We start from the raw sequence: 23,854 nt of genomic DNA on the forward strand, positions 1-23,854 counted from the left end.
TCTGCATGTGTGTGTGCGCGTGCACGTGTCTGCGTGTGTGTGCCTGTGTGCGCGTGTCTGCGTGCATGCGTGTGTGCATGCGCGCCACGTGTCTTCGTGCATGTGTGTGCATGCATGCATGTGTGTACGTGTGTGCATGCGTGTGCCTGCGCGTGTGTGCGTGTGCGCGTGCACGCATGCATGTGTGCACGCGTGATGCATGTGTGTGGGTGTGTGCACGCGCATGTGTCTGCGTGCGTGTGTGCGTGCATGCATGTGTGTGCGTGTGTCTGCGTGTGTGCGTGCTTGCATGTGTGCGTGCATGCATGTGTGTGCGTGCATGCATTGTGTACGTGTGTGCGCATGCGTGCGCACCCTTTGGCGGTGGGGGGAGTGGAAATGACTTTCCTTTTGGTGCTGAGTTTCGGTGTCCTGGCCTCACTGCACACCCCTGGCCAGGCAGGGAAGGAGGCACAGCGCCCAGGCATCCCGCGGGCTCCCAGGGAAGGAGCACTCCCTGGAGGAGGCTCCGTGCCCCTCAGCTCCTCCCCAGTGGTCCCGGCCGGCTGCGCTGTAATAGTCGGTTGCTCCCTAGAGCCCTGAGGTCGGTTCCCTGCGGAGAGTGGCCTGGTTGGAGGACAGCGGGCTTCTTCATCTTCTCTGCGGAATATGGATGGATGGTCAAATCGTTTGTGTGCTATTTTAATATTTTTAACAAACGTCCTCTAATTCCCAGTCCAGGAAGCAGGGTGGGGGGGGGGGGCAGTCAAGAGGAAGGGGTCTTCACCATCCCCCCCAGTCCGTCCGTCATGCAGGCACCGGCTGGCACGGGGCGCGGTGGGGGGTGCCAGGCTCCCCACTATCAGCTGCACCCGGGGAGGGGTCCTGGCTGCAGACCCCCCGCCCTTCTCCCTGCTGCTCTGTGTTTATGGCTGCTTCCCATAACGTTCCTGTCCCTCTGAATATACTTGGGGGCCACAAAGATTTTCCTCCAGGTGTCAGATTGGAAACGGCGGGCCACAGGAAAGGGAACCTCTCTCTCCTGTACTTCTCAGGGACCAGGCTGGGCCCGCAGACACTGCAGGTGACCCCAGCTGTGGGGTCTGCACGGAGGCCTCGCCCTCGCCTCCCGCCCCACAGCTCAGGTGAGCAGGACTCAGCAGAGGGACAGAGTTCAGGCCCCCAGCTTCTGGCTCACCCTGCAATTCCAGCCCACCTGGCCAACTGCAGAGCCCAGGACCAAGGGGCGGGGGGTTTCCAGAAAGCAAGACTTTCAGTGCTGAAATGAGGGAAGTCCTACGTAAACCAGGACCAGTGGGTCACCCTGATAAGGTCAGCCCCACCTCCAGTCACCCCAGCGGCAACTCTCCAGAGGTTTTAGTTCGTTGTCTCCTTGTGTGACTGTTTCTGGATCTTGACATACTCTTCGGGGGGGGGGGGGGGGGGGCAGGAATATGCTTTTGATTCTTGTAAACCCAGAGTTGCTTATGAATTCCTAATTTGGGGGCCAGCGGGTCTTCAGGGCCGCTACTGGCACCAGGCCAGGTCAGCACCTTGAAGGGCAAGGTCACCGCAGACGGTGAAGGACAGCCACGGCCCCGGGCCTTCTTGCTGGGTTTTGGCAAGTTCTCAACCGCGCTTCCTCCGAGTGCCACACACCTTGTCACCGTTCAGATGCTGCTGCTACCTTTTGTCTTCAGTGCTTTGGCTGATGCACTTGGAGAAGCTGAGGCTCGGTCCGTGAGCCCCTGCTCCCCACTCAAGCTCTGCTGCGGCATATTCCTCACCCCACGCCCCCCAGACGCTCTGCTCCTGGCCATCTGGCTTTGCCTTAGCTGGAAGGGAAGGTACTGTTCATGACAGAAAACATTTTTGCAGAGCCTTCGGAATCTTTTGTTTAGCATTAGACCTCAGCTCTTGAAGTTACAAGCCAGGGATAGGCCACCTTCCAACTTTGTTTAATTTGTGACATTCTGCCCCACTGCCCCAGAATGTGATGGTCCTCCTAACGAGCAACCCAGTTAAAGGGGTTTGTGGAATTAGAAGGAGCCCATCAGTTCATTTTTCCCAGGTCATCCTGCAGGGTTGAGGCAGGTGGATTCTGCTTTGTCCGCCCTCCTGGCTAACTGGATGGTTTATGTGTCTTCTCCTCCCTGAAACAGACCAAGCACATGGATGTTCCCCTTCCTGACCTTCCCTGTACCCTCACCCTCTGCCCTGAGACTTTCAGGCCCCCCACCGTGCGCACAGCATTCTGATTTAAAACATAGGTAGAATGAAAATGCTTCACAATAACAGAAAAGGGTGGGAAAATACAGTGTTCTAAGATCTTCACATTGTGTGGAAGAAATAAAAGTCTTAAATTATATTAGATGGTAATAAGTAGGGGATATATATTGTAATATCCAGGACAATTATGAAAACACAAATAAAAGTATAATTTAGCGCCAAGTTTATACAGGGAAAACAGAGTGATAAAACTATTAACCCTTAAAGAAAACATGAAAACAAAGGTGTGGAAAAGCAACATAAAATAGGTGCAACAAATAGAAAATAAATAGTAAAATTGTAGCTTAAAAAAAATCCCAATAGATTAATAATTATGTTAAATATAAATGGACTAAATACTCCAAGTAAGACTAAAATTGTCTTATTGGATTTTTAAGAACTTGATCATAAATTAGTTATGAGAGATTCAAATAAGAGCAAAAGATGATAACACCAAAAACTATGCCAGAGAAGGACCGAACAAAAAGGAGGAAGAGACAGACAGACAATAATTTTAGCAGACATTAGCACAGTCCTCCCAACAGACATAGAAAAGCAGTAAGGACAGAAGGCTGAACAGCACAATTAGCTTGACCTAATTAACACTGTACCCAACAATGACAGAAGACACCTCTTTAAGTGCACATTTAATAAAATGAACCAAATGTTGAGTCGTAAAGCAAACGCCAACGCGTTTTAAGGGATTTACATCATTCACAGTTAAGTCAGTCCTCTGATCTCTGCGGAATTAATCTAGGAATTAATAACAGAAAGTCAATTCCCAAAATTCTGATCACCTCTGCCCTGTTGATCATCTCTGCCCCCAAATCTATGTCAAGTTCTTTGTAAATCAGAGGCAAGCTTGAAAGAAGGAAAGGGAGCACTTCTCGAGCCAGACATAAAGTAGGAACTACAAGCCAGAGGGATCATTCATGAGCCAAGACCACCTACGCCCAGGGAGGCAGGAGATGCAAGTGTGTGTCTTTAGGGCTGGGGGTTATTTATTTATTTATTTATGAAGATCTAATCGGCTTTATTAAGCAATTCATGAATCACGTTGCATCTCATTTGACAAGTAGAGGGGACCTCCCTGGGGCTGGGTTTTAATGCTCGTAGGAGGGGAGATACAGCTCTGACATACAAGAGACAGAGGTGAACTGAGAACTCTGAACAAAGCCAGGACCCTGGAGCCTGGCCCTTCTTTCTAAGAGAGACTAGGAAAACCAGAGCTAAATCTCAGGAACAAAGCTTGACTGCTCAGAAAAGGTGAAGGTGGAAAAAGGCTCCCATTTGAAACTGAAGCTCCAAACCTACCCCACCCCAGTCAGATGGAAAGTTTCAATATATCCCAAACCAAAAAAGTCATCGCAAAATTTGGTTTCAGAAATGTGACCCCTTGGATCCAGGCCAAAGCAAAGACAAATGCTTTCCTGGAGACATTTTCCACCACAAAGAACATGAGGCCCCCATAGCAAAAACTGGCAACACCAGCTGAAGAAAGACTCACAATTTCTTTAAATCACAAACTACACAAGGAAGCAATTACCAGTGAGGCAAAGTCAGCAGATAAACAGGATTAGATCCCCCACGCACTTGCGATAATAGACCAGTTCAAATGAAATTATAAATCATACTTAAATTTATGACTTACATTTGATAATGTGTGAAACTACAAATCATATTTAAATCACACATAAATTTAAATCATTTATAAACCACATTTAAATAACAGAAGAGTTCAGTTGAGATTATAAATCATACTTAAAGCATGTTTAAAATGATTATGTAAAGAAGAAATAAAAACCATATGGAAGGAACAAGATTCTGTGAAAAAAACGAGATTTGAAAATGAACCACATTGAAGTCCCACAACTGAAAATGATCCAAAAAAAAAAAAAAAGTCATCTAAAACCTAAAACCAATAGTTGAGCTCACAGAACTGGTGGTTTAGACAAGCAGAAAGATTTGGTGAGCGAGGAGATAAATGTAAGGATATTTCACAGAGTGCGGTGCAGATATAATGTGGGGTGCTACTAGAATCTGGAAGGGAGGAAGGAATGGGGAAGGCGGTGAGGAGAGCCAGGCCGGGGGCAGATGGGATTGCAATGAAATGACTGACAGGTGCTCACCAGCAATGGGTCTCCATCCGGGCACTTGCTAGACCACCTGCCGCAGGGGGCTCTGGCCATCGCAACATCAGCCAACTGTTCTTGGCTCACTTCTCAGAGGAGGCAGGGGTGAGGTCTCTCCTCTGATACCCAGCCCAGAAGCTCGAGTGTTCCAGAAAGAGCAGCCCCCAGCTGGTGAGGGAGGAGCCCTGAAGCTGCTGGGATTGTGTGAAAGCCCATGAACCCGAGGAGCCAGAGGAAAGTGTCTCTTAGCAGATGCTAGTAAACTGGGATCATTTCCTATGGTGGTTGGACTGTTTCTTTGAAGATCCTGGTGATGTGGGGCACGGGGATTTATATGGGTCATGATCTGCCCTTCAGAACCCTAGCTCAGCAGGGCACCTGGCTCAGTCTGCCTTCGGCTCAGGTCATGATCCCAGGGTCCTGGGATCAAGCCCCACATCGGGCTCCCTGCTCAGTGGGAAGCCTGCTTCTCCCTCTCCCACTCCCCCTGCTTGTGTTCCTTCTCTCACTGTATCTCTGTCAAATAAATAAATAAAATCTTTAAAAAAAAAAAAAAAAGAACCCTAGCTCAGCCCAGCCCAGCTGTGCCCAGTCTAACCCAGCCATGCTCAGTCCAGCCCAACATGCCCAGTTCAGCCCAACATGCCCAGCCCAGCAAACTCCTTGCTGCTGGAGGGACAGCAAGTGGGGAGGAAGGGGCAAAAGGGAGGGAGTGGGAGGAAGAAGCAGAAAGAACTCAAAGGCACGGGGGACAGAGGGGAGGTCAGGTCTGTTCTGTTAGATTGGGTCAAGCAGGATGAGTTCCTGCTGCCACATGGAGGTTCCAGACCCCAGCGTGTCTAAACTGAGGCAGAACGGGTGCTCAGTTAGCACAGGGAGGCCCTGGGAAAGGAAGCGGGTGGGGAGCCCAATAGCCCCCTGGACCCACTGAGCTCCTCCCTCCCCATCTAGGAAGGGTTGGTCCGAGGCTAGGGGTAGGAGAGTCTGCCTGCTGGGGCCAAGAGATCACAGACACAAGACTTAAGGAGGTGGGGCCTGCAGCCAGGCAGGCCTTTTGCAAGGAACAGAGAGGAGAGCACAGCCAGGAGAGGATGCAGGGGAGGAGCGAGAAGGTGGAAGCGGGACAAGGATGGGCAGGGATGGAGTTCTGTATGTCTGTGGGCAGAAGCTGCAAGCCCAGGCCCTCCCCATCTCCTACACCCCCACCTCCGAGCCTGCTGGGGTAGGTGATGGCTCCCTCAGGGCCCTCCTTGGCCACGCGCAGGCTGGCTCGGGACTGGATGCTTGGAAGGGTCGGTTGGGAGTGAGGGTTGGTAAGGGGAGGCATCCCAGGTGGAAGGACCAAGGTGGGGAGGGGCTGGGGAGGAGGTGTCTGCACCACGGCCAGGTACAAAGAGGCTGGAAGGGTCTCAGTTCAGCCCATCAAGAGCTGTGTCCTGGAGTCTCCAGATGGAGTGGAGGGAGCACCGGATGGGGAGTCAGGCCGGCTCCCGAGGAGCCTCAGCTCTGCGACTGACCCTCGCCCAGCCTCCCTTTCCCTGTGGACACTTGGGGTGTGATCATGCCTAAAAGCCTGGAGGCCAAGAAGCAGGCAGCGTGCACCTCCGGGGACACCCAGGACCACCCCTTCCTCCCACATCCAGGTGCCTTCAGGACAATGCTCCTAATTGGCTGGACTGAGACCTGGAGTCCTTCCACCCTTGGAAGCCCTGTTACTGGGGTTACTCTTGGCTCCTGGGAGCTCCCTGGCCTTCGTGAGAGGTGAGTGGGAAGACAGTGGGGGTCCAGATGGGTGATGGACATGGCCAGGGCCGTCCTCGCAAAGATTGGCTGAAACAGGCTTCCAGGCTGCAGTGCCCGCGCGGCCACACGGGGGCAGCACGGGGCTGAGTTTCGGTGCCTCCCGTGCCCCAGGTGAGCTGTCCCCAGAACCCCAGAAGGTTGGGGACCCGGTTGCCAGCCCCCACCCTCACCCCTTTCTCCACCTCCTCTCCACACACTAATCTGCAAAATACCTGAGGATGTTGTCAGGGGGAGAGCGGCAGGTTTTTAAAAAGCAATAACAAGATTAGCAGATCTGAAAGGCCCCCTGACATCCTCCAGGCCCCTACCCTGGTCCGCAGCTGGGGAAACTGAGGCTCAGAGAAGTTAAGCCACTTGCCCAGTATCGTCCAGCTCCTGGTTTGGTTTTCTCCCCAGGCACCTGCTGCCTCCCTCACTCCACTGCTGGGTATCGGGGGGCGGGGGGTCCCCAGGCTTCGCTGTCTGGATGGGAGTGGGAACACACAACTGGCCACAGGGTCAGGTAGAAAGCCATGAATGCCGCACTAGGTGGGAGAGGGACCTCGTCATGCAGGTGAGAGGGAGGGTGGAATCCAGGAGGCCATCGTGGAGGAGGCGACACTTTAACTTGTCCTTGGGGTGGAGTAAGACGCTGACTCAGTTGAACAGTGGGGTGGGGGCACTGCTGGTGGAGTAAACAGCTTGGGCAAAGGCAGGGAGGGAGAAAATGAGCATCAGCGAGATACATGCTCTTAGGGGAAGGAGGAGATTAGAGGCGGGACAGAGAAGTTTGCCCACATCCTGATGTCTATGCAGGCTGCCTAGGTCTCTGTCTTTAGAATTGGGGGTTGGCTTGGCTTTGGAATTTTCCTGAATTCCATTATGTTGAAAGTACAGAAAATGGCAGTTCTCCAGATTATCTCATTTGGAGGTAGGAGTAAACAAATGGTCTCCATGGCGAATGTGGGGCCTAACTTGAGATGTCTGGCTGCCCCCTCTGAGCTCTGGAGGCCAACCCTGAGGAGGAAGGCAGCCACTCCCCATTCCTCAGTCGTGACTCGAACTCACAGCGGAAGGAGCTACTGCCGGCCACAGGGGGGCTCTTCCTAACCTCAGAACTGGCTGCTGGGACAGCCCAGGATTCCGGGGCTTGGAGAAAGCCTCAGACTGAGGTGGGGGGGCCCATGGAGCAGGCAGGCCCTCCTGCTCCCTCTCCCGAGAAGGCAGGGGCTCCTCAGCTCACTTCCCCCGGTCCAGGTGGATGCAGGACACAGAAGGTGATGCAGGAAGTGGGGCCAGGAGGCCAGGGTTGAGTCTCTGCCTCAGTGTCCCCAGGAAGGCTGGGCACCAGGGGGCGGGGGGCACGTAGAGAGAAGGGGGGCTGTTGTGTGGACCCATTCAGCTGTTTCCACAAGGAAATGACCTTGAAGATGCCCCCTGGGCCTGCCCACAGCCCCCGTGCCTGCATCAGCCTCCCAGCCCAGACTCCGGAAGGCCATGTGACCACCCCTCTCCACCAGAGGCTCTGCCCTCTCCACCCACCTCTTTGGAAACTCAAAGTTCAGGGACTCAGAACTGAGGTGGGCAGGTAAAGACTCAGGTCCTGGAAACCAGCAGACCTGCGGCCAAGGACCACCTCCGCTGCTTAGTCGCTGGGGGCCCTGGGGCTCCTTCTCTGGCCCCTCTCCTCCCTCTGTTCCCTCATCCATATAATGGTAGGCCGGAATGATGACAGGACCTCCCTTCTGGGGTGGAGGTGAGGATCCAAAGGGCCTCTCGAAGGGGCACTTGGCACAGGGCCTGGCGCTGGGCATGTGCTCAGTAAACAGCTGGTGCCACGATTACTCTTGCCACTGCTACCTATCCGGCCTCCCAGGGATGGATGTCTGTCTCTGACTCTCCGCCCCCACCCCCCCATCCTGGCGGATTCTCAGGGCAAGCTCAGTGCTCCTGGCCATTCTGCAAAGTGCCCTCCAGGAGGTTTTGTTTACCATCAATCAGTCATGTTTGTTCCCAAATCCTTCCTCGGCCACTTGGGCCCGACCTCAGAAACGACGATCTCGTTAAACAGACAAAGCAGCAGTTCTCAACTGTGTTGGCTTCAGACTCCTTTGCACTCTTAAAAATGATGGAAGATCCCAGAGAGAGTCTGGGGACGTGATTTCCGTCCATCCCTATTGACCACATTGGACATGGAGGCGGATGCATCTGTAAAGCCCGTGCGTGCTCGAGCCCCAGCTGTGGGAGGACCTGGGGCCGCGGGACGTCATCCCTTGGACATTCCAGAAGGACTGGGAGCGCGGGAGGGCAAATGACATCTTGGTAGGATCATGACACCGGTTTGGACAGGGGGACCTCCTGAAAGGGTTTCGAGGGTCCCCAGCACCCGGACCCCTGGGGAACCCCTGCTGCAGACTAACCACGTGCGAGAGCAAAACATGGGCTGCTCTCGGCACAGCCTTCCGGAGGCTTTGAGGAAGTCCCAGCACAGATGAGGGAGATAATTTGAGAACAAGCACATACGTGAGGAAGGACTTCCCATTGCCCGGGAGCTGCCTCCCAGGGCCCGCGCCCCTTCAGGGAGCCCGAATCAGAACCCAGCACTGATTCATCACGACGCTGCTTCTGCAAGGCCCGGCCCCGAGCTCCTGTCTGCACATTCACGTGTGCAGGAAAGGCTCTGGCCCTTTTACTAAAGACAGACAAATTAATGCGCTTTAAATAGTGTAAGTAAAAACAACATGTTTAAAAATGCTTATATGGCTCAGTAGGATTTCCCACTGATCCAACTTGCCGGATTAATCCCACAGTTACAGATGCTGCCAGAATGTGGACCCCACCCAGCCAGCCCGTCCTCTCCCACCGCCGATTTCCAGGAGGTGAAGACGCCAGCCTTGCCAAGGCCCGGAAGGGTGTGCCCCGGGCAGGGGACAGTGAGGGCATGGGGTGCAGGGCAGGGCTCGGCGTTGGTGAGGATGGCTTCAAGGTCAGCGCTGGCCCGGAGGGGTGAGTGGGGGTGGCTGGGGGCTCAGGGGTCAGTCAGCAGGGCGGGTCAGGGAGGGCCTCGGGGGCATTGGCAGGGCTCCGCATTTTATCCTAAGCAAGCTGGGAGGTTGAGGAGGGTTTCCTGGCAGAGAGGGACATGGTTGGAGGGATGTTTTAAAAGGTTGCCTTGGCTGCAGATTGCAGGGAAAGAGTTACAGTGGGGGGCCTGGGAGGCTTGGCGGGGCTCCCACCATTGGGGGTGGGATGTTTTTACATGTAGGTGGTTTTTTTAAAAAAGATTTATTTATTTACTTGAGAGAGAGAGCGTGCATGGGGAGGGGCAGAGGGAGAGGGGGAGAGAAGCTTTAGCAGACTCTGGCCCAATCCCATGACCCTGAGGTCATAACCTGAGCCGAAACCAAGAGTCAGATGTTCACCCAACTCTGCCACCCAGGTGCCCCTTCATGTAGGTGACAGAGTGAGGCCCACAGACCAGGAGATAAGTGCCACTGAAGAGTTTGTTATTCACAGCTCCCAAGAGGAGAGGGCACACATGCCATGCAGGGCCACGTGGGAGACCAGCAGGTGGGCCAGGAAGAAGTGGTTTCCAGGGAAGAAATGGGTGCAGAGGGTGATCAGGCTAAGCAGAGTTGGGACCGGCCGGTTTGATGACTTGGCTGGGCTCCAGGCTAAGGGCTGTCCTGGTTGTCTGGCACCTGGCCCTGGGGTGACCCATAAAGGAGGTGGTCTGGAGGAGGGGGCTTGGATTGGCTGGCTTGCATATCAGAGGCTCATGCAGAAGGGACTTGTTTGCCACCTCTAGGACATAGCTGCCCCCCGGAGGGTCAACGGGTTCCCAAGACGTCAAAGCGTCATGAAATACAGAAACTGAAACCATGATTAATACAGGGCTGGTGGTGAGGAGTGGTCAGGATTGGGGGGCAGAAGCAACAGAACGGTGGCTTCTGGGAAAGAGGAGAGGAGCAACCCCTGGGGTAGGGGGAGGGAGTGGCTGTTTAGTCAAGCTGGTCGGGGAGGATGGGACACAAGGGAGGACCTGAAGGAAGCAGCCAAGGGGCAGAGCCTTCTGCGCAGGACAGACAGTAAGAGCTGGAGTACAGGGCAGGTGGGCTCCAGGGTCGGTGAGAGACACAGCAGTGACCGGACGGGAGCTCAAAGATTCGGTCTACACAGGCTGGCCACTGTGACTGAGGTGGGACACGGGGGCGGGGTCAGACCCCAAGGGCTCTGGGTCGCTCAGTTAGTTTGGAGATGCTGTGACCCGGGAAGACACACACCGGCACAGGGCCGAGGTCTGGGAGTCATCGCATAGAGGTGGCGGTTGGGGCCAGGGACTGGGGTAAAGCTAGCTCAGAGGGCTGAGGACAGAGCATGGGACACCCCCCAACGTTTCAAGGTCAGAAACAAGAGGTGGAGCCAGGAAGAAACTGCTCTGGAAGCTGGAGTCTAGCGTTTCCCAAGTGGAGGGTAGCGGGGCCAGGAGACGAGCTAGGAACAGTCTTTACGGATGAACTTCCACAAGGGATGTGATAGGGTACATGAACTTTGAATCTCATTAAGTGAAATGTTACCCCCGAAAAGAATTCCACCTTCTCACGAGTGGACCTGTATTACCAAAACACTGGTATTATAATACTGAATTATTTTATGTAAAATCAGATCAGGAAATGTTTGTGGAAATTTGTTCTTTCTGCTGTTAAACAGGAACTTGCGTAATCTCTTCTATTTTGCTGGTTCCCAGGAGGATCAGGAACCCCAGCCTGGGGGCACCCTGGCCAGTCGGAAGCATGCTGGGATTGGTGCCCATGCCATTTGGGGGAAGCTGGGTCACCCATTCCAACTGGGTTTCTGCCACTGATGGGGAGGTCACACAGGGTATGCAGTGGCCTCGGGAGGGGCGGCGGTCACCGCAAGAACAGGTCACTGTTCTCAGCACCTCTCCTACGTGGCACCCGAAGCTGCTGCAGTTCAGCATTGCTTGGGTGATGCTCTGACTCCTATCTGTCTGCTGCACGAGATCCCGGGTCCACATGAACAGGGACCAGGTCTGCTCTCCTGGGAGCCTCCAGTGCCGGGCACCCAGGCAGCACTCCGAAATCACTTGGGGAATGAACAGGTGAAAAGCAGCCCCCAGCCCAGCCCACCCCAATGTCTGGCCCAGTGCCTTGAGCCAAGTAGATGTTCAGGAAACATTGGCTAAAAAATTAAGTTTTGGCTCTTGCACACTTTCTAGCTGAAGTGTGTCCCTTGGTGCCTTTGAGACGGCGGGGCGGGGCTGAGCCCAGGGGTGGGCAGCCCACTTCTGAGGACTCCGCTGGCCCCTTGAGCCAGCCCGCAGGCCCTCAGCCTGTAGGTGGGAGGTCAGGTGACTCCACCGCCAAACCCACTGGGCAGAACAAAGTCATGTTCATTTCCCTTTGTTTTCCCCAAGAAGTTCCAGTCACCACCCAGAGCCCTAGATCGGGAGGTCTGCGGAAACCACAGCCCCATCCCTGAGGGCCTTCCAAATGGGGACTGAAAGGGGAGGAGGAGTTCTGGTACGTGAAAGGCGGACAGGCTGGGGAGCCCTGCTGGGGGGACCGTGGGTATACAGTTGGCACGGCAGGTAAAAGCACTGACTTTGAAGTTAACAAGTAAAAAGAGTTGCCCTTCTGCTGTCTCTGGGGATCAGAGCTATGTGACCTCTGGCAGGTGGGCAGCCTCTCTGATCCTGTTTGTACTTCTGTGTACCATTGTCTCACTAACTCTCACACCCACGCATGAGGCCCCCAGACCTGTGGATGGGGGAAGGGCCAGTGGTGTCCCCAAGGTGATGGGGTGGGTGCATCTCAGGCCCTCCACTGGGGAACCCAAGCCTTGAACCCAGCCCATCCGGCTCCAGGCCCAGGGCTTGTCCTCCTCCCATGCTGTCCCTCTCTGGGGGCAGAGTTTGGTGGGTGCAAGTCAGCCCATCCCTTCTGGTGGAAGAATGGCTCATGACGTGGGGAGAAGCTGGACGCTTTCCCATCATGACGCCCTGGACCCGGCCTTTCTCTGCTCCACTGGGTCCCTGCTGTTACGTCACCATGTGGCCCTGGGAAAGCCATGCTACTCAGGGAGGCCCAAGAATCAGCCTCAAATAGACCTCCCTGCTTCTAGAGCCTTCCTTAAAGGGGCCTTTCAGAGCAGGCAGAGCAAGGGTGCACGCCAGAGAGCCACAGGAGCGCCAGTGGCCTCTCTGCTAGCCCCATGCTGTGCCCCAAGTAAGGAACCCCCACTGTGGGAGAAGGGGTCCCCTTCATAGTCTCCTCCATGCCCCACTCCGTGGCTCTGGGGGAGCACAGCGCTAAGAGACCCAGGGGAGACACAGCCCTCAGAGACCCTGCGCTGGAGCAGGTCAGCAAAAGAGGGGGTGGAGGGTGGCAGGGGAATGGCAGGGCGGGAGGGCTGGGGACAGGGTCCAGACTGCCAGGGGCTTCAGGAGCAGTGACAGAGTAGAGGTCGTGGACTTGAGTCCAGCGTGGGGCCAGGAGGCAGGGCCGAGGAGAGAGAGTTTGGAGGTCAGCCGTCCCATGCCGCCTCTGGAGCATGGACCCACAGAGATCACGGCCCCCCAGGCTCTCGCAGGGACCAGAAACCGTGCGAACTATTTTTGTAGCTTTCAGAAGCTGCTCCCCTTGAAGCATGACTAACTCAGAAACAGCTGAACTTCAGAAACTCAAACCTGCCCACGTGGCTGGTGTGGGTCCCCTAGGGAACTGAGAAAGTAACTTTAAAGAAAAAAAAAACTTGTAAGCCCTCAGAAATCACTTCTACCCAGAGAGGGAGAAATAGTTCTATCTGGGGCTGGGGTGGCCCTGGGCTCACCTGGAGAAGCACACAAAAGAATGACTTGCAATGTGACTTTGGGAGAAAAGTAGGTCTTTGGCCCTGCCTGGCCTCCCCCTATCCTGCTCACCCCAGCCACAGGATCCTGCTGGACAGGAAGACACACCATCTCAGGACGGACATGTCACAAAGCTTGGTACTCTGCTAGGCAGCCGCCTGCCCACTCACATCTCCTTGGGCCCCACAGGGGACAGCTGCAAGGGACAGGCCAGGGGCAAGACTCCCTTGACTGCCTGACTGGCTCGCAGGACCACCCTCCTATGGGCAGCTGAACAATCACCCTTCCCAAAGACGTCCACACCCTAATCCCTGGAGCCTGTAAATAAGTCACCTTACGTGGCCAAAAGGCCTTTACAAACATGACCGAGATGGGGAGAAGATCCTGCATTATCCGGGTGGGCCCAGAGTAATTACCAGAGTCTTTCTGAGGGGAGGGAGGGGGACAGTCAAGAGAAGGGTGATGTGACCGCAGAACTAGAGTCAGAGAGAGATTTGAAGATGCTACACTGAGGACGGGGTCAATGGCCACCAGCGATGGAAAGGGGAGGCCCCCAGAAGCATCTGCAGAAGGATCAGAGCCCATACCTTGGCCTTAGCCCCATGAGACTGATTTTGGATTTCTGATCTCCAGCACTGCCAGATGATCAACTTGTGTTGTTTTAAGGCGCTAAATCTGGCATAATGTGCTCCAGCAGAGGAGGGGTACTAATCCAGGTCCCCAGGGCCTCTGCTGCTCACGCTGCTGGGGCCCTGCCCTCTCCTGGCTGCTCGGCAGGAGCCTGGCCCTGGGGGGTTCTGGGAAGGTGATTCTTCCTGCAAGTCTTAACAGGATCTGCCTCACCCACAAGCAGAGTGGCTACCCAGAAGGTGAGATTTCTGGAGCAACAGGGTAACACCTGCCTACACCCGAGACCGCTCTCCCTCCCTGCTGGCGGAAGCCCGAAATTCCTCCAGAGCACAGCCTTTGCTTCGGTTCCCAAATAGGAGCGCTTGGGAAGAGGTCGTTCCAAAGGGAGGTTCACGTTAAGATGCAGATGACCTGCATCAATATGTTCCCTACGAGCTGGTTCCTGAGTAGGGGTGGGTGTCCACACAGGAGAGAGGGTTTCCGGAAAGTCTCCTGGGACAGGGACTCAATCAACCCTCCAGACTCACCCGTCCATCCTGCCCCTCATGTCCCACCCACCCCCCTTTCTCCTCTCAGGCCCATTTTTTCTGCTGAGCCAAGCTGTTCCTGGCTCCCTCATCAAGAGATGGGGTTCCTCCTCTTTCCAGGCCTGGACTCACTGGCCCCCTACACACAACACACCACTATGGGGGGGGCAGTGCTGGGAGAGAGACTCTCCCCAAGGGGGTTCTTTGCAGAACTAGGGGACCAAACCATGGGCCACACTGGCCTCAGGATTGCCCAGGCCTCCAGAACCCCAAACTTGAGACCCCATCTCCTCCATCCCAGTGCAGCCAGGGGACCCCGAGTATCTAGGACAGTGACACACACCCAGTGACACCAGGAGTCTCCAACTCACTGCCCCCGGGGCCAGGCCTGGCCCCAGGAATGAGGGAAGCAGCCAGGCTGAGCGCAGCCTCTGGGAGGAGCAGGGCCTGTGATCAGTCACCCCAACCTTCTTCACAGAAGTCCATCTTCACACGCACACACCCATGTGAGGCAGGCCGCTCGTGGGGAGTCACTGGTCACGTCAGAGCCCTTTTTTCTCCGCTCTTCTCTCTCCGTCCCCATATGCAGGAGGCCCCCTCACCCAGTGCATGCAGAGAGCCCACAGGTTAGACCCTGAACGATTTCCCAGACTCATTTGTACGTGGCAGACGCCATACGGAACCTACCACGGGTGCTCAGGAGGGCGAGGAATGGCATGCGCTCCCGGGACGGGTCACAGGGTCCACATTTACTGTTAAATATGAATACAAGTACAGCGTGCCCATGGCTCACAAACACCCCTGCTACTACTTAGGGTGTACAACGGAATACAGTCCGACACGCGGCTTTGGGGACACAAAGTCACTTCAATACCAGGTCGTGAGAAATGCTCCCTTTCACTTTGGTTTTGGACGACAGGCTCGAGGGCCACCGTCTGGAACGGTGCCCGGGCCGCCAACAAGAACTGGGCCTGAACGCGACAAAGCAGAGGTGACAGATACGCCCTCCAGAGAAAGGCCCCTTGAGAGGAACTGGATGGCATGGATGGGCACGAAGGGCTGGGCCTGCATATACAAAAAGATTTGTAGAATAAACCAAATAATATTGGAAATAACACCTCCGGTAATACTTCTGTAAGAAGCAGAATTACACTACACGTTATTCACATGCATAGGAGTGCGTAGGAAAAATCCTTTGTCGTCGTCGTGGTTGGAGTAGAATAGCAAAATGTGTACTGGAAATGACAAGTTCGTAGGCAGAGAAATTAATCCACAAGAAGGCTGTGTCCAGAGCGGAGGTGCCTCATCAGCAACAGACCCGGAAGGGAGCCCACTCAGAAAAGGCACCCACGCGCACGCACACACTGTCCACTGCAGATAGATACACATGCACGCTGGAGTGGTATCTCCCTGCAGCCCCCGGGCTCAGGCCAGACTCCCCCGCCGGCCCCGCTCCACCTGCTGGCTGTGAGGGAAAGGGAAAGGGGACATTGTCTCACAAAGCGGGTCTCAGGGCACACAGCCCCTTTGGGAGCAGAGACGGCTCAGCCGTCCATACCGATGGCCCTCTGCATGCCGTCAGACGGGCTGCGTGTCCCACCTCCTGATGGCAGAAAGATAGTGGTGCCAGGGCTGGACAGCTGAGCGAACCTGCATGTCTGCGAGCGATGGCTGGACACGAAGACACCTGCACTTTCTGACTTTGGCGTTAAGGGACCTTGACCGGAGGGCTCTGGTTCGCAGGAAGCTTCCCTTGAAAACACTCCAGGGCGAAGTCTCATCGAGGTCCCACCTGGGGCTGGGTGCCAAGTGCGCTCCAGTGTCCTCTTCAATCTCTCCCCTTCACTTCCAAGAAATGATGAGACCTTTAGTCCATCTATTGGGAAACCAAGTTGCAGAGGAGCCTAGAAATTTCCATTAAGAATCCCAGCATACCATGCATGGCCCATGTATAGTTCACTCACTGTGTTTCTGAAACAGAACACAAGCATCTTGTAGTCTGTGAACACAGTAAGGGCCTCTGGACACACGTGGTGGAGAATGTGGTAAGGAGCTCACTCACGAGGGAAGGCAGAGCAACGGAATGTGTCTGTGGCCAGAACTAAAACTTAAAACACCCTCCAGGCCTGGTAGTAACCTTGAGTGCATGAGGAGGGTCCAAGATACCCAGATTTCCCACGAAGAGTTCAATTCCTGGAAGTTGCTCAGTCTGGCATTAACAGCAAAAACTTCCCTTCCAATTATAAACTGAATAAACTCTGGAGGAAACACGTTAAGAGGCAGAAAAGAGAGCTATGCCTAACAAAATGCAGAAAGCGGTTTTAAACATTCATTTTCTAGTTAAACGTAAGTAAAGCAAGGACAGAATGGGAGATGGTCCGAGAAACAAATGTGCTACCAAAATTCGACTGTTTTTTCTCTCTCATACAAGTGAAGTACAGGGTTTACATCTGAAGAGAATAAAGGGTGGACTTTGGAGTAAAAGGAAGAAAGGAAAGAGCCTCCATTCTCTGCCCAAATGAAGGTATTGATCTGAATTGTGTTTCAGAACTGAATGGAAGTATAAGTGACCTCTAGCGTGGGGCATGACCTCCAGCATGGTGACGTGACTCCAGCATAGTGGCATGACCTCTACCGTGGTGGCATGACCTCTAGAATGGTGGCGTGACCTCTAGAATGCTGGTGTGACCTCTAGCATGGGGGCATGACCTCCAGCATGGGGACATGACTTCCAGTGTGGTGACATGACCTCTAGCATGGTGACGTGACCTCCAGCGTGGTGACATGACCTCTAGCATGGTGACTTGACCTCCAGCGTGGTGACATGACCTCTAGCATGGTGACATGACCGCCGGCATGGGTGCATGACCTCTAGCATCGTGACATGACCTCCAGTGTGGTGATGTGACCTCTGACGTGGTAGCATGACCTCCGACATGGTGACATGACCTCCAGCATGGTGACATGAGCTTTGGCATGGTGGCATGACCTCCAGCATGGTGACGTGACCTCCGATGTGGTAGCATGACCTCCGGCATGGTGACATGACCTCCAGCGTGGTGACATGACCTCCAGCGTGGTGACGTGACCTCCGGCGTGGTGACGTGACCTCCGGCATGGTGACGTGACCTCCGGCATGGTGACATGACCTCCAACGTGGTAGCATGACCTACGGCATGGTGACATGACCTCCGACGTGGTAGCGTGACCTCCAGTGTGCTCAATCGGATCCCAGCATCATCAGCCCCCAGCCACGCCTCCCCTGAACCCCCCTGCCTGGCACCGCCCGCCTCACCCCTGCAGCCTGGCCGCTCTGGTGCAGGAGGGATCAGTTTCCCAAGTGGAGTTTCCAGTGGCCTCGGATTGGGGAGCTCCGTGAAGGGTCAGTTGCCAGGTTATTTCACACCACAAATGCTTATACTAAACACGTGCCTGGGAGGGGAAGAAGAATCTCAGGGTTTTCTCCACGCTGTGAGTAAAAAGGCCCCCCACCCCCAAAGAGACTCTTCCATCATGGTACAGTGGAACCCGCCGCAGGAGCTCGGCCCTCAGGTCTTCCTCCAGGCGAATGCCTCGTCGGCGAGCACCTGCGCCAGCCTGGTGTTGAAGGGCCCATAGAAGTCCTGCAGGATCCTCTGGGTGACCGGCCACATGGGCCCCAGGTTCCGGTCCTCGGGGCGCCGCGCGTTGGATGCGGGGCTCTTTGTCATCAGGGTCTCTTGTTTCTCACCTAAGGGCCCTGGAACACAGAGAAAAACTCCCATGAGGCCGGAGGCGTGGCAGGAAGGAACTGTGCGAAACTCCCAGTCATGCTTCGTGTTGAGACAGGAGCTCCCCTGAAGTGCTGGGAGATGAAAATTCTTTGGCTGGACCCCTCCTGGAATTGCTGGGGGTGGAAAGCGGAAATGCCCTCATGAACGAGCAGGGACTCTCCAGCCTGGGGTTGCACACCTGCCCTCAGAAGTGTGGCAGGACCTGGGGGATGCAGCCTCACCCGAGCCTCACCTCCTGCTTTCGTGGCCACATCGCCACAAAGGGCTGGCTCTTGTGGCCGTCAGCCTGTCCCTGGATAACCGTCCGACCTACCTGACACGGTCTGTGTGCTTAGATTTTCCTGCTAACCAGCCTGCCCGAATTCTGCCAGTGTCATTTCTGCTTCAGGCTGCTGACGCAAAGGGCCTGTGGCTGGGCCATATTTCACCTTCCGTATTGTGCTGTATGGTGGCCATGGGGGCCGGGGGGAGGCCACCTATGCTCAGAGACCCCATGAGCTGAACCTCCGCCTGCAGCAAGGGGATCAGTGGGGAGAGAGGCCCAGAAACAAGCCAGCCACCCCTCTCCCCAGCCCTCTGGACCACAGGCCTCTCATTGGCTTAACCAACCAGATCACTGCTCAGGCTCTCGGGATTTGGCCAAAGTCCTGAGCCTTTACACAGAAAACCCTATTCCAGTGTCCTTGGGTTAGATGTAATAGAAGGAACAGAACTGATCTTCACTGTCTCAGGGACTAAAGACAAGCTCATCAATGCAACAGAATCCACCAGTGGCCAAATCAAAGAAAAATGGTTCTGGGCCCTCAAAGGGAAAAGTAATCACACTCCCTCATATCACCAGCTCACCCATGACAAAAGGGTCCAAGACCAGTGGTGGGCAAATATACTTCAAAAAATATTCCACCAACAAAATTCCCAGGCCAGATCATTAGACGGGGCCTTGGGAGGAGTCCTGGGGAGGAATCTGAACTCTGCTCTAGACTTTCTTTTTTTTTTTTTTAAAGATTTTATTTATTTATTTATTTGAGAGAGAGAGAGAGAGAGAGCACATGAGAGGGGGGAGGGTCAGAGGGAGAAGCAGGCTCCCCGCCGAGCAGAGAGCCCGATGCGGGACTCGATCCAGGGACTCCAGGATCATGACCTGAGCCGAAGGCAGTTGCCCAACCGACTGAGCCACCCAGGCGCCCTGCTCTAGACTTTCAACAAGCAGTCTGTGGGTGCCCATCCGCATGGGCAGCACTCCATGTCCACATTCCCACCCCTACTGGCCATCGCCATGCCCAGGAGCAGCAGACCTACCCCAACGTGCCACTCAGCTACGTGGCCCCGACTCCAGGGGTCCCTAAAGACCTGAAACAATGCGATGACCAGTCCATTCCTCCTCCAAGCCTGGGCCTCTGCAGGATTGTTCCAGCCACACACTGACATCTCACCCGTCCTCAAGGCTCAGCTCACAGACCATTCCTTCCATGAAGCCTTCCATTCCAACCTTCAGCAGCTGGGACCCCAAGTCATGTGTACAAACCTATGGTGAGGGCACTATCCTTCCCCCACATTCCTTGGTTACTTAAGCTGTGGCTTTTCCCCTCTCCCTCTGCTGGACTCAAAGCTCCCCGTTGAGGGACCCCCTCACCACCTCGGCACCAGGCCCTGTGCTTGGCAAACAGCTACTGAACTAGCTGCCCAGCTCAGCCTGTCCCGGCTCAGTGCACGGAGTCTGCACGTGACTCAGCAAGCACCTCAGGCGGCCCGGGTGCACAGGGCCCATGGCAGCTCCATGGTCTCCCGCGTGATATTCCTACCGAGGTTGAGAAACTGGAAGACCCTGTGCATGGTGTATTTGACGTTGGATGCGTGGTCTTCCAAGCGAAGAATGAGGAACTGTTCTTTGTTAAAGACAGTGAGCCAGTCCAAAAGGTACACAGCATACAAACCGACCTGGAGCCTCACCTAGAACCAAAGAAGAAGGCAGGCGTTACTCCAGGAGTTATTCCCCCAATACTTTTCCCCAAGTATTACGGCATGCGCACGAGCCAACACGAAAAGAGCTATCCGAGTGAACAGCTGCCTTCAAAGGACAAATTTTAAACACCATGCATTCTTGAGTCCTCATGGAGGGTTCTGAGCTCCCCACACCAAAGGTTCCTACTCAGAGTCGCATGGAATCCTCATGACGACCCTGTTGCTAGCGGCGTGACCCGTTTTGGAACAAAGACTTGCGCGAAGGAAGAAGCCAAGACCGCACACATGAACAGTGCAAACATTCTTTGCACAATGACCTGGCTGTTTCGGATCCTACCCCAGCACACGACGGCCATGCAAAATGCCTCGGGCACAAGCCAGGTGAGTGACCTGCCGAGTGCCTGGGGCCACCCTAACACCCGTGACCAGGCGCCTGTGTGGACATCCAAACAGCAGTGTACGATGCGGCCACTACATGTCTGGGGTCCCCATCCTCCTGTGCCTTCTCTCACACCCAGCTGCAAGATTGCACACTGAAGAATTAACCTTACCCAGAGGCAAGTCTGGCCCCTGTCCTCGGCTCCTGGGAGGTGACCTCTAGGTCACCTAGGATGTCCTACCTGATTAAGTATCTTTGCTCGCCTGGGGCATCAGGCTACCCCACGGTAAACAGCATGAGTTATGACGGGGACTTTGGGTGACACAGGATCAGTGTGACCTACGGCAGGGGCTGGACAGTAAAGGTGGTATGTGACTGAGCCCCAGGAAATAGTCTAGCCACCAAGGCTTGGCTGGGCTTCCCTCGTTGGCAAGGCTCGGTGCGGATCGTGTGCTTCTTCCCTGCGCGGGTTTTAACAGGTACCCCTTCCCTGCTGTAAATTGTAACCTTGAGTACCACAGTCTTCAGTGTGCCCCATGACTCCTTCCAGTGACTTACTGAACCCCAGAAGTGTTTTTGGGAACCCCTGACTTACAAACGAAGTGAGAGCAGTCTTGGCACATCCCAGCTAACTTCACAGTTGCTGCTAAGCTCTTCAGAGCTTCAGGAGAGAACAGCCCTCTCCCCTTCTGCCCTGAGGCTCCTTCTCCCACCCTCCCCAAGTCCTAGGGACCCTGCTCCCCTTCCTGTCTGCTGCTCTGTCTCTGTGGCCTTCCCAAATGTTTCCCTCTGCTGCCTCTGCCTCGCTTCACGCCAGCCCTCCCGGCAGGCCCCACTGTCACGGCCTCCTGTGCTCCGGTCCAGCCTCCGAGCAGCCAGCCCTCGCCTGCCACCAGTGTAAACTGTCCCCGCCAGTGGCCTGGCCATGCCGTCCCATGCCCAGCCCGCCCGCTGTCCCAGCGTGGAAAGTTCGAGGTCTGGCGTGTGTTCAGCCCCCAGGTGCCCCCTCCGAGCCTCGCTCCTTAAGCCGAGGGCTCGGACCCCTCCGTCATCCCCTGCAGCACAAGGCCAGCCAGGCTCCGACTACCTCGTTTCCTCTCCCGCTATTCTTTTCCCATTTCATTATTTTTCTAATCATGTGGGAGGATGTGGAGGAAGAAAAACAGTGAGAGGGGATAAGCTGTCTCCAAAACTCATGAGCTGCCACAAGCCCCCAGGTTGTCGCTTCCTTGTGCACCAACCTGTAAAGAAGACTGCAAGCTGGGCCAAAGCCACAGAGAAAATGAGTATGTGCCAGCCTCAGAAATCCTGTGTGTGTTGCCTCTAACACAGACAGACTGTTATGAGAAGGCCTTCCCGAGCCATCAGCCTCACAGGGCATTTCAATTCTCTGTCAGGCTCACCGCCTCCCTCAGCCTAATGAAGGTCATCTCTTCCAGAGAACCTGCCTTTGGGGCTTGAGAACTTCCTAGAATTAAAGAAGCTGGTGTTGGTGACAGGGCGGGGCCCTGTATCATCACTGGGAACCCACTCCTGACCTGGCCACAGGTGACAGACTATTTCTCTGCAAGCCTGTTTGTGCCCATTGTGGGCAGAGCCCCCCCACTGCTCCCAGGAAGAGGAAGACCTGCTGGCCGAGGCCCTCCTGCAGTGGGGTTTTCCCTCACGGGCGGCGATGGCCCCACCGGGGGAGGTGGGCTGGCTCCCACAGCTGCAGGCTCCCGGGTCCCCTTGAACAGCCCCTCTTCTGACTCGCCTGCCCTCTTACCACTCCAGGAAAACTCTGGCCGCCCCGAGTGGTGCGCGCAGCATCACTACCACAGCTCGGTGCCATTAAGACACACCTAGGACAGTCCCCCTCAGAACTGTTCTTCTTTGCCTTCCCCCCGCAGAGGCCGGAGAATCAAAATGGACTAAAGATAAAAACGGTATTTAGGAGAAGAGTCTGATAGATTTAAAATTACATCAGAGCTGAGAGAATTTTTTGCAGTGATCTGCCCCAGCCGACTCTTGATGGAGAAAAGGAAGCCCAGGGAGGGGTGGGGGCCGGCCCGGGGTCAGCTGGGAGCACCACACGTAGGAGGAGCTGGTGCCAGGGTCCCCGCCACCGGGACTTTTCCCCCACGTGGGGACAGAGCAAAGGAAGGGTGGGTACAGGGCTCTTCCCAGACAGGCGCCATGCCAAGCCTCTCCGTTCCCAATCGGGGGTTCAGGTGGAGCTCCCCACCCAACCCATCTACTATCTGCTAGTGTCGAAAACTCGTTTGTTCATTCTGCAAATAATCGAGTGCACGTGGCATGCCAGGTGCCCCCCAAGCCAATGGAGATGTACTGCCATGTAACCGACATGGCTCCTGGCCTCCTGGAGCCTGGGGGCTCGTGGGGGACACAGAGCTAAGCTGCTGAAGAAACCAACATCTGGAACCACCGGCTGTGGCCCATGCTACAGGGAAACAAGCAGGGTGGGGACAGAGAACAGAGGTCAGAGGAAAGTAAGACCCGAAGAATGAGAAGCCCTGCCACACCCAGGAGAAGGAAGTGGGAAAAGGCACTAGAACCTGTTTCTCCAACCCAAGGGGACAACAGATCTGCCTGGAGGGGGCTGTTAGATATATTGATGGGCCCACCCCCAAGGTGCTCGTTTCTGGGGTCTAGGGTCAGCCTGACCAGTTTGCATTTCTGACAAGTTCCCCGGGGACGCTGATGCTGCTGGTCCAGGAACACGCTTTGCAAACCCCGGCTCTGAGGCAAGAAGCTGGCCTGAGGACCTAGGAGGAGAGTGTGTGGCTGCAGAACAGTGTGTGTGTGGGGGGGGGGGCAGGTGGGGAGGAGGCCAGGCCGGCTCATGCCTTCTGGTGCCATGGGAAGGCAGTGAACGTCTGCAGAAGGGTAGTACCAAGGTCCACCTATGTTTGAAAAAGATCGTCCTGTCTGTGCTGTGGTTGAGCTGGGATTCACAGCTGGAGGGAAATCTGCTTCCCTCATCCCAGAATTGATGATTCCCCCCTCAAAGCAGGGTTTCCCACTGCTCCTGACAGCTGGCTCTTCCTGCTAAGCAGGAACTGGCCAGGGGCCGAATCTGCGATCTGTGACGCCCACCACCCCCGTCCTATCTACCCATCCTGCCCCTGGGCATCTCTCTCTGACCAGAGGTGTCTGCTAAGCCATCATCTCGTCAACCTCAGCAAAACCTGAGACTAAATGAAAAAAGCCAGTTCAGACCTTTGCTTTTGCAGATAGCCAGCTAAGGTGGAAATGGCTCAAGTCTGCAAGGCCACAGGACCTGGGACGAACACGAGGCCTGTTACCAGCTCTAAGTCTCTGGGTGGGAGAGTTAATGTCTGTGAGCCTCAGTGTCCTCATCTGTAAAATGGGCATGGATTTCAGGGCAGCATGGAGGACAGAACATGATGTACCAGAAAAGCTCAAGACAGCACCTGGTGCAGCATCAGGAGTGAACCAAAGTGAGATCCATCATCCCGATCTCACCGGCAAAGGTGCCAAGGGGCTGGAGGCCCGGCAAGCTCGGGGCGGGGGGGGGGGGGGGGGGG

At 55.2% G+C, this 23,854-nt stretch overlaps 1 protein-coding gene across 1 annotated transcript in view; it reads right to left on the minus strand.

Moving 5' to 3' along the window:
- Nucleotides 1–14,925: 14,925 nt before the first annotated feature.
- Nucleotides 14,926–23,854, minus strand: part of CHST15 (carbohydrate sulfotransferase 15) — a 34,865-nt gene continuing 25,936 nt past the window's right edge. Inside the window, exons 6-7 of the mRNA XM_021703789.1 lie at nt 19,765–19,912; nt 14,926–17,928 (exon numbers count right to left, since the gene is read on the minus strand). Coding sequence (XP_021559464.1) covers nt 17,738–17,928; nt 19,765–19,912 — 339 coding nt within the window. The 3' untranslated portion in view covers nt 14,926–17,737. The remainder of the gene's footprint in view (nt 17,929–19,764; nt 19,913–23,854) is intronic.

This window comes from Neomonachus schauinslandi, chromosome 6 (genome assembly GCF_002201575.2).
Source record: "Neomonachus schauinslandi chromosome 6, ASM220157v2, whole genome shotgun sequence".
NCBI classification, from domain to species: Eukaryota; Metazoa; Chordata; class Mammalia; order Carnivora; family Phocidae; genus Neomonachus; species Neomonachus schauinslandi.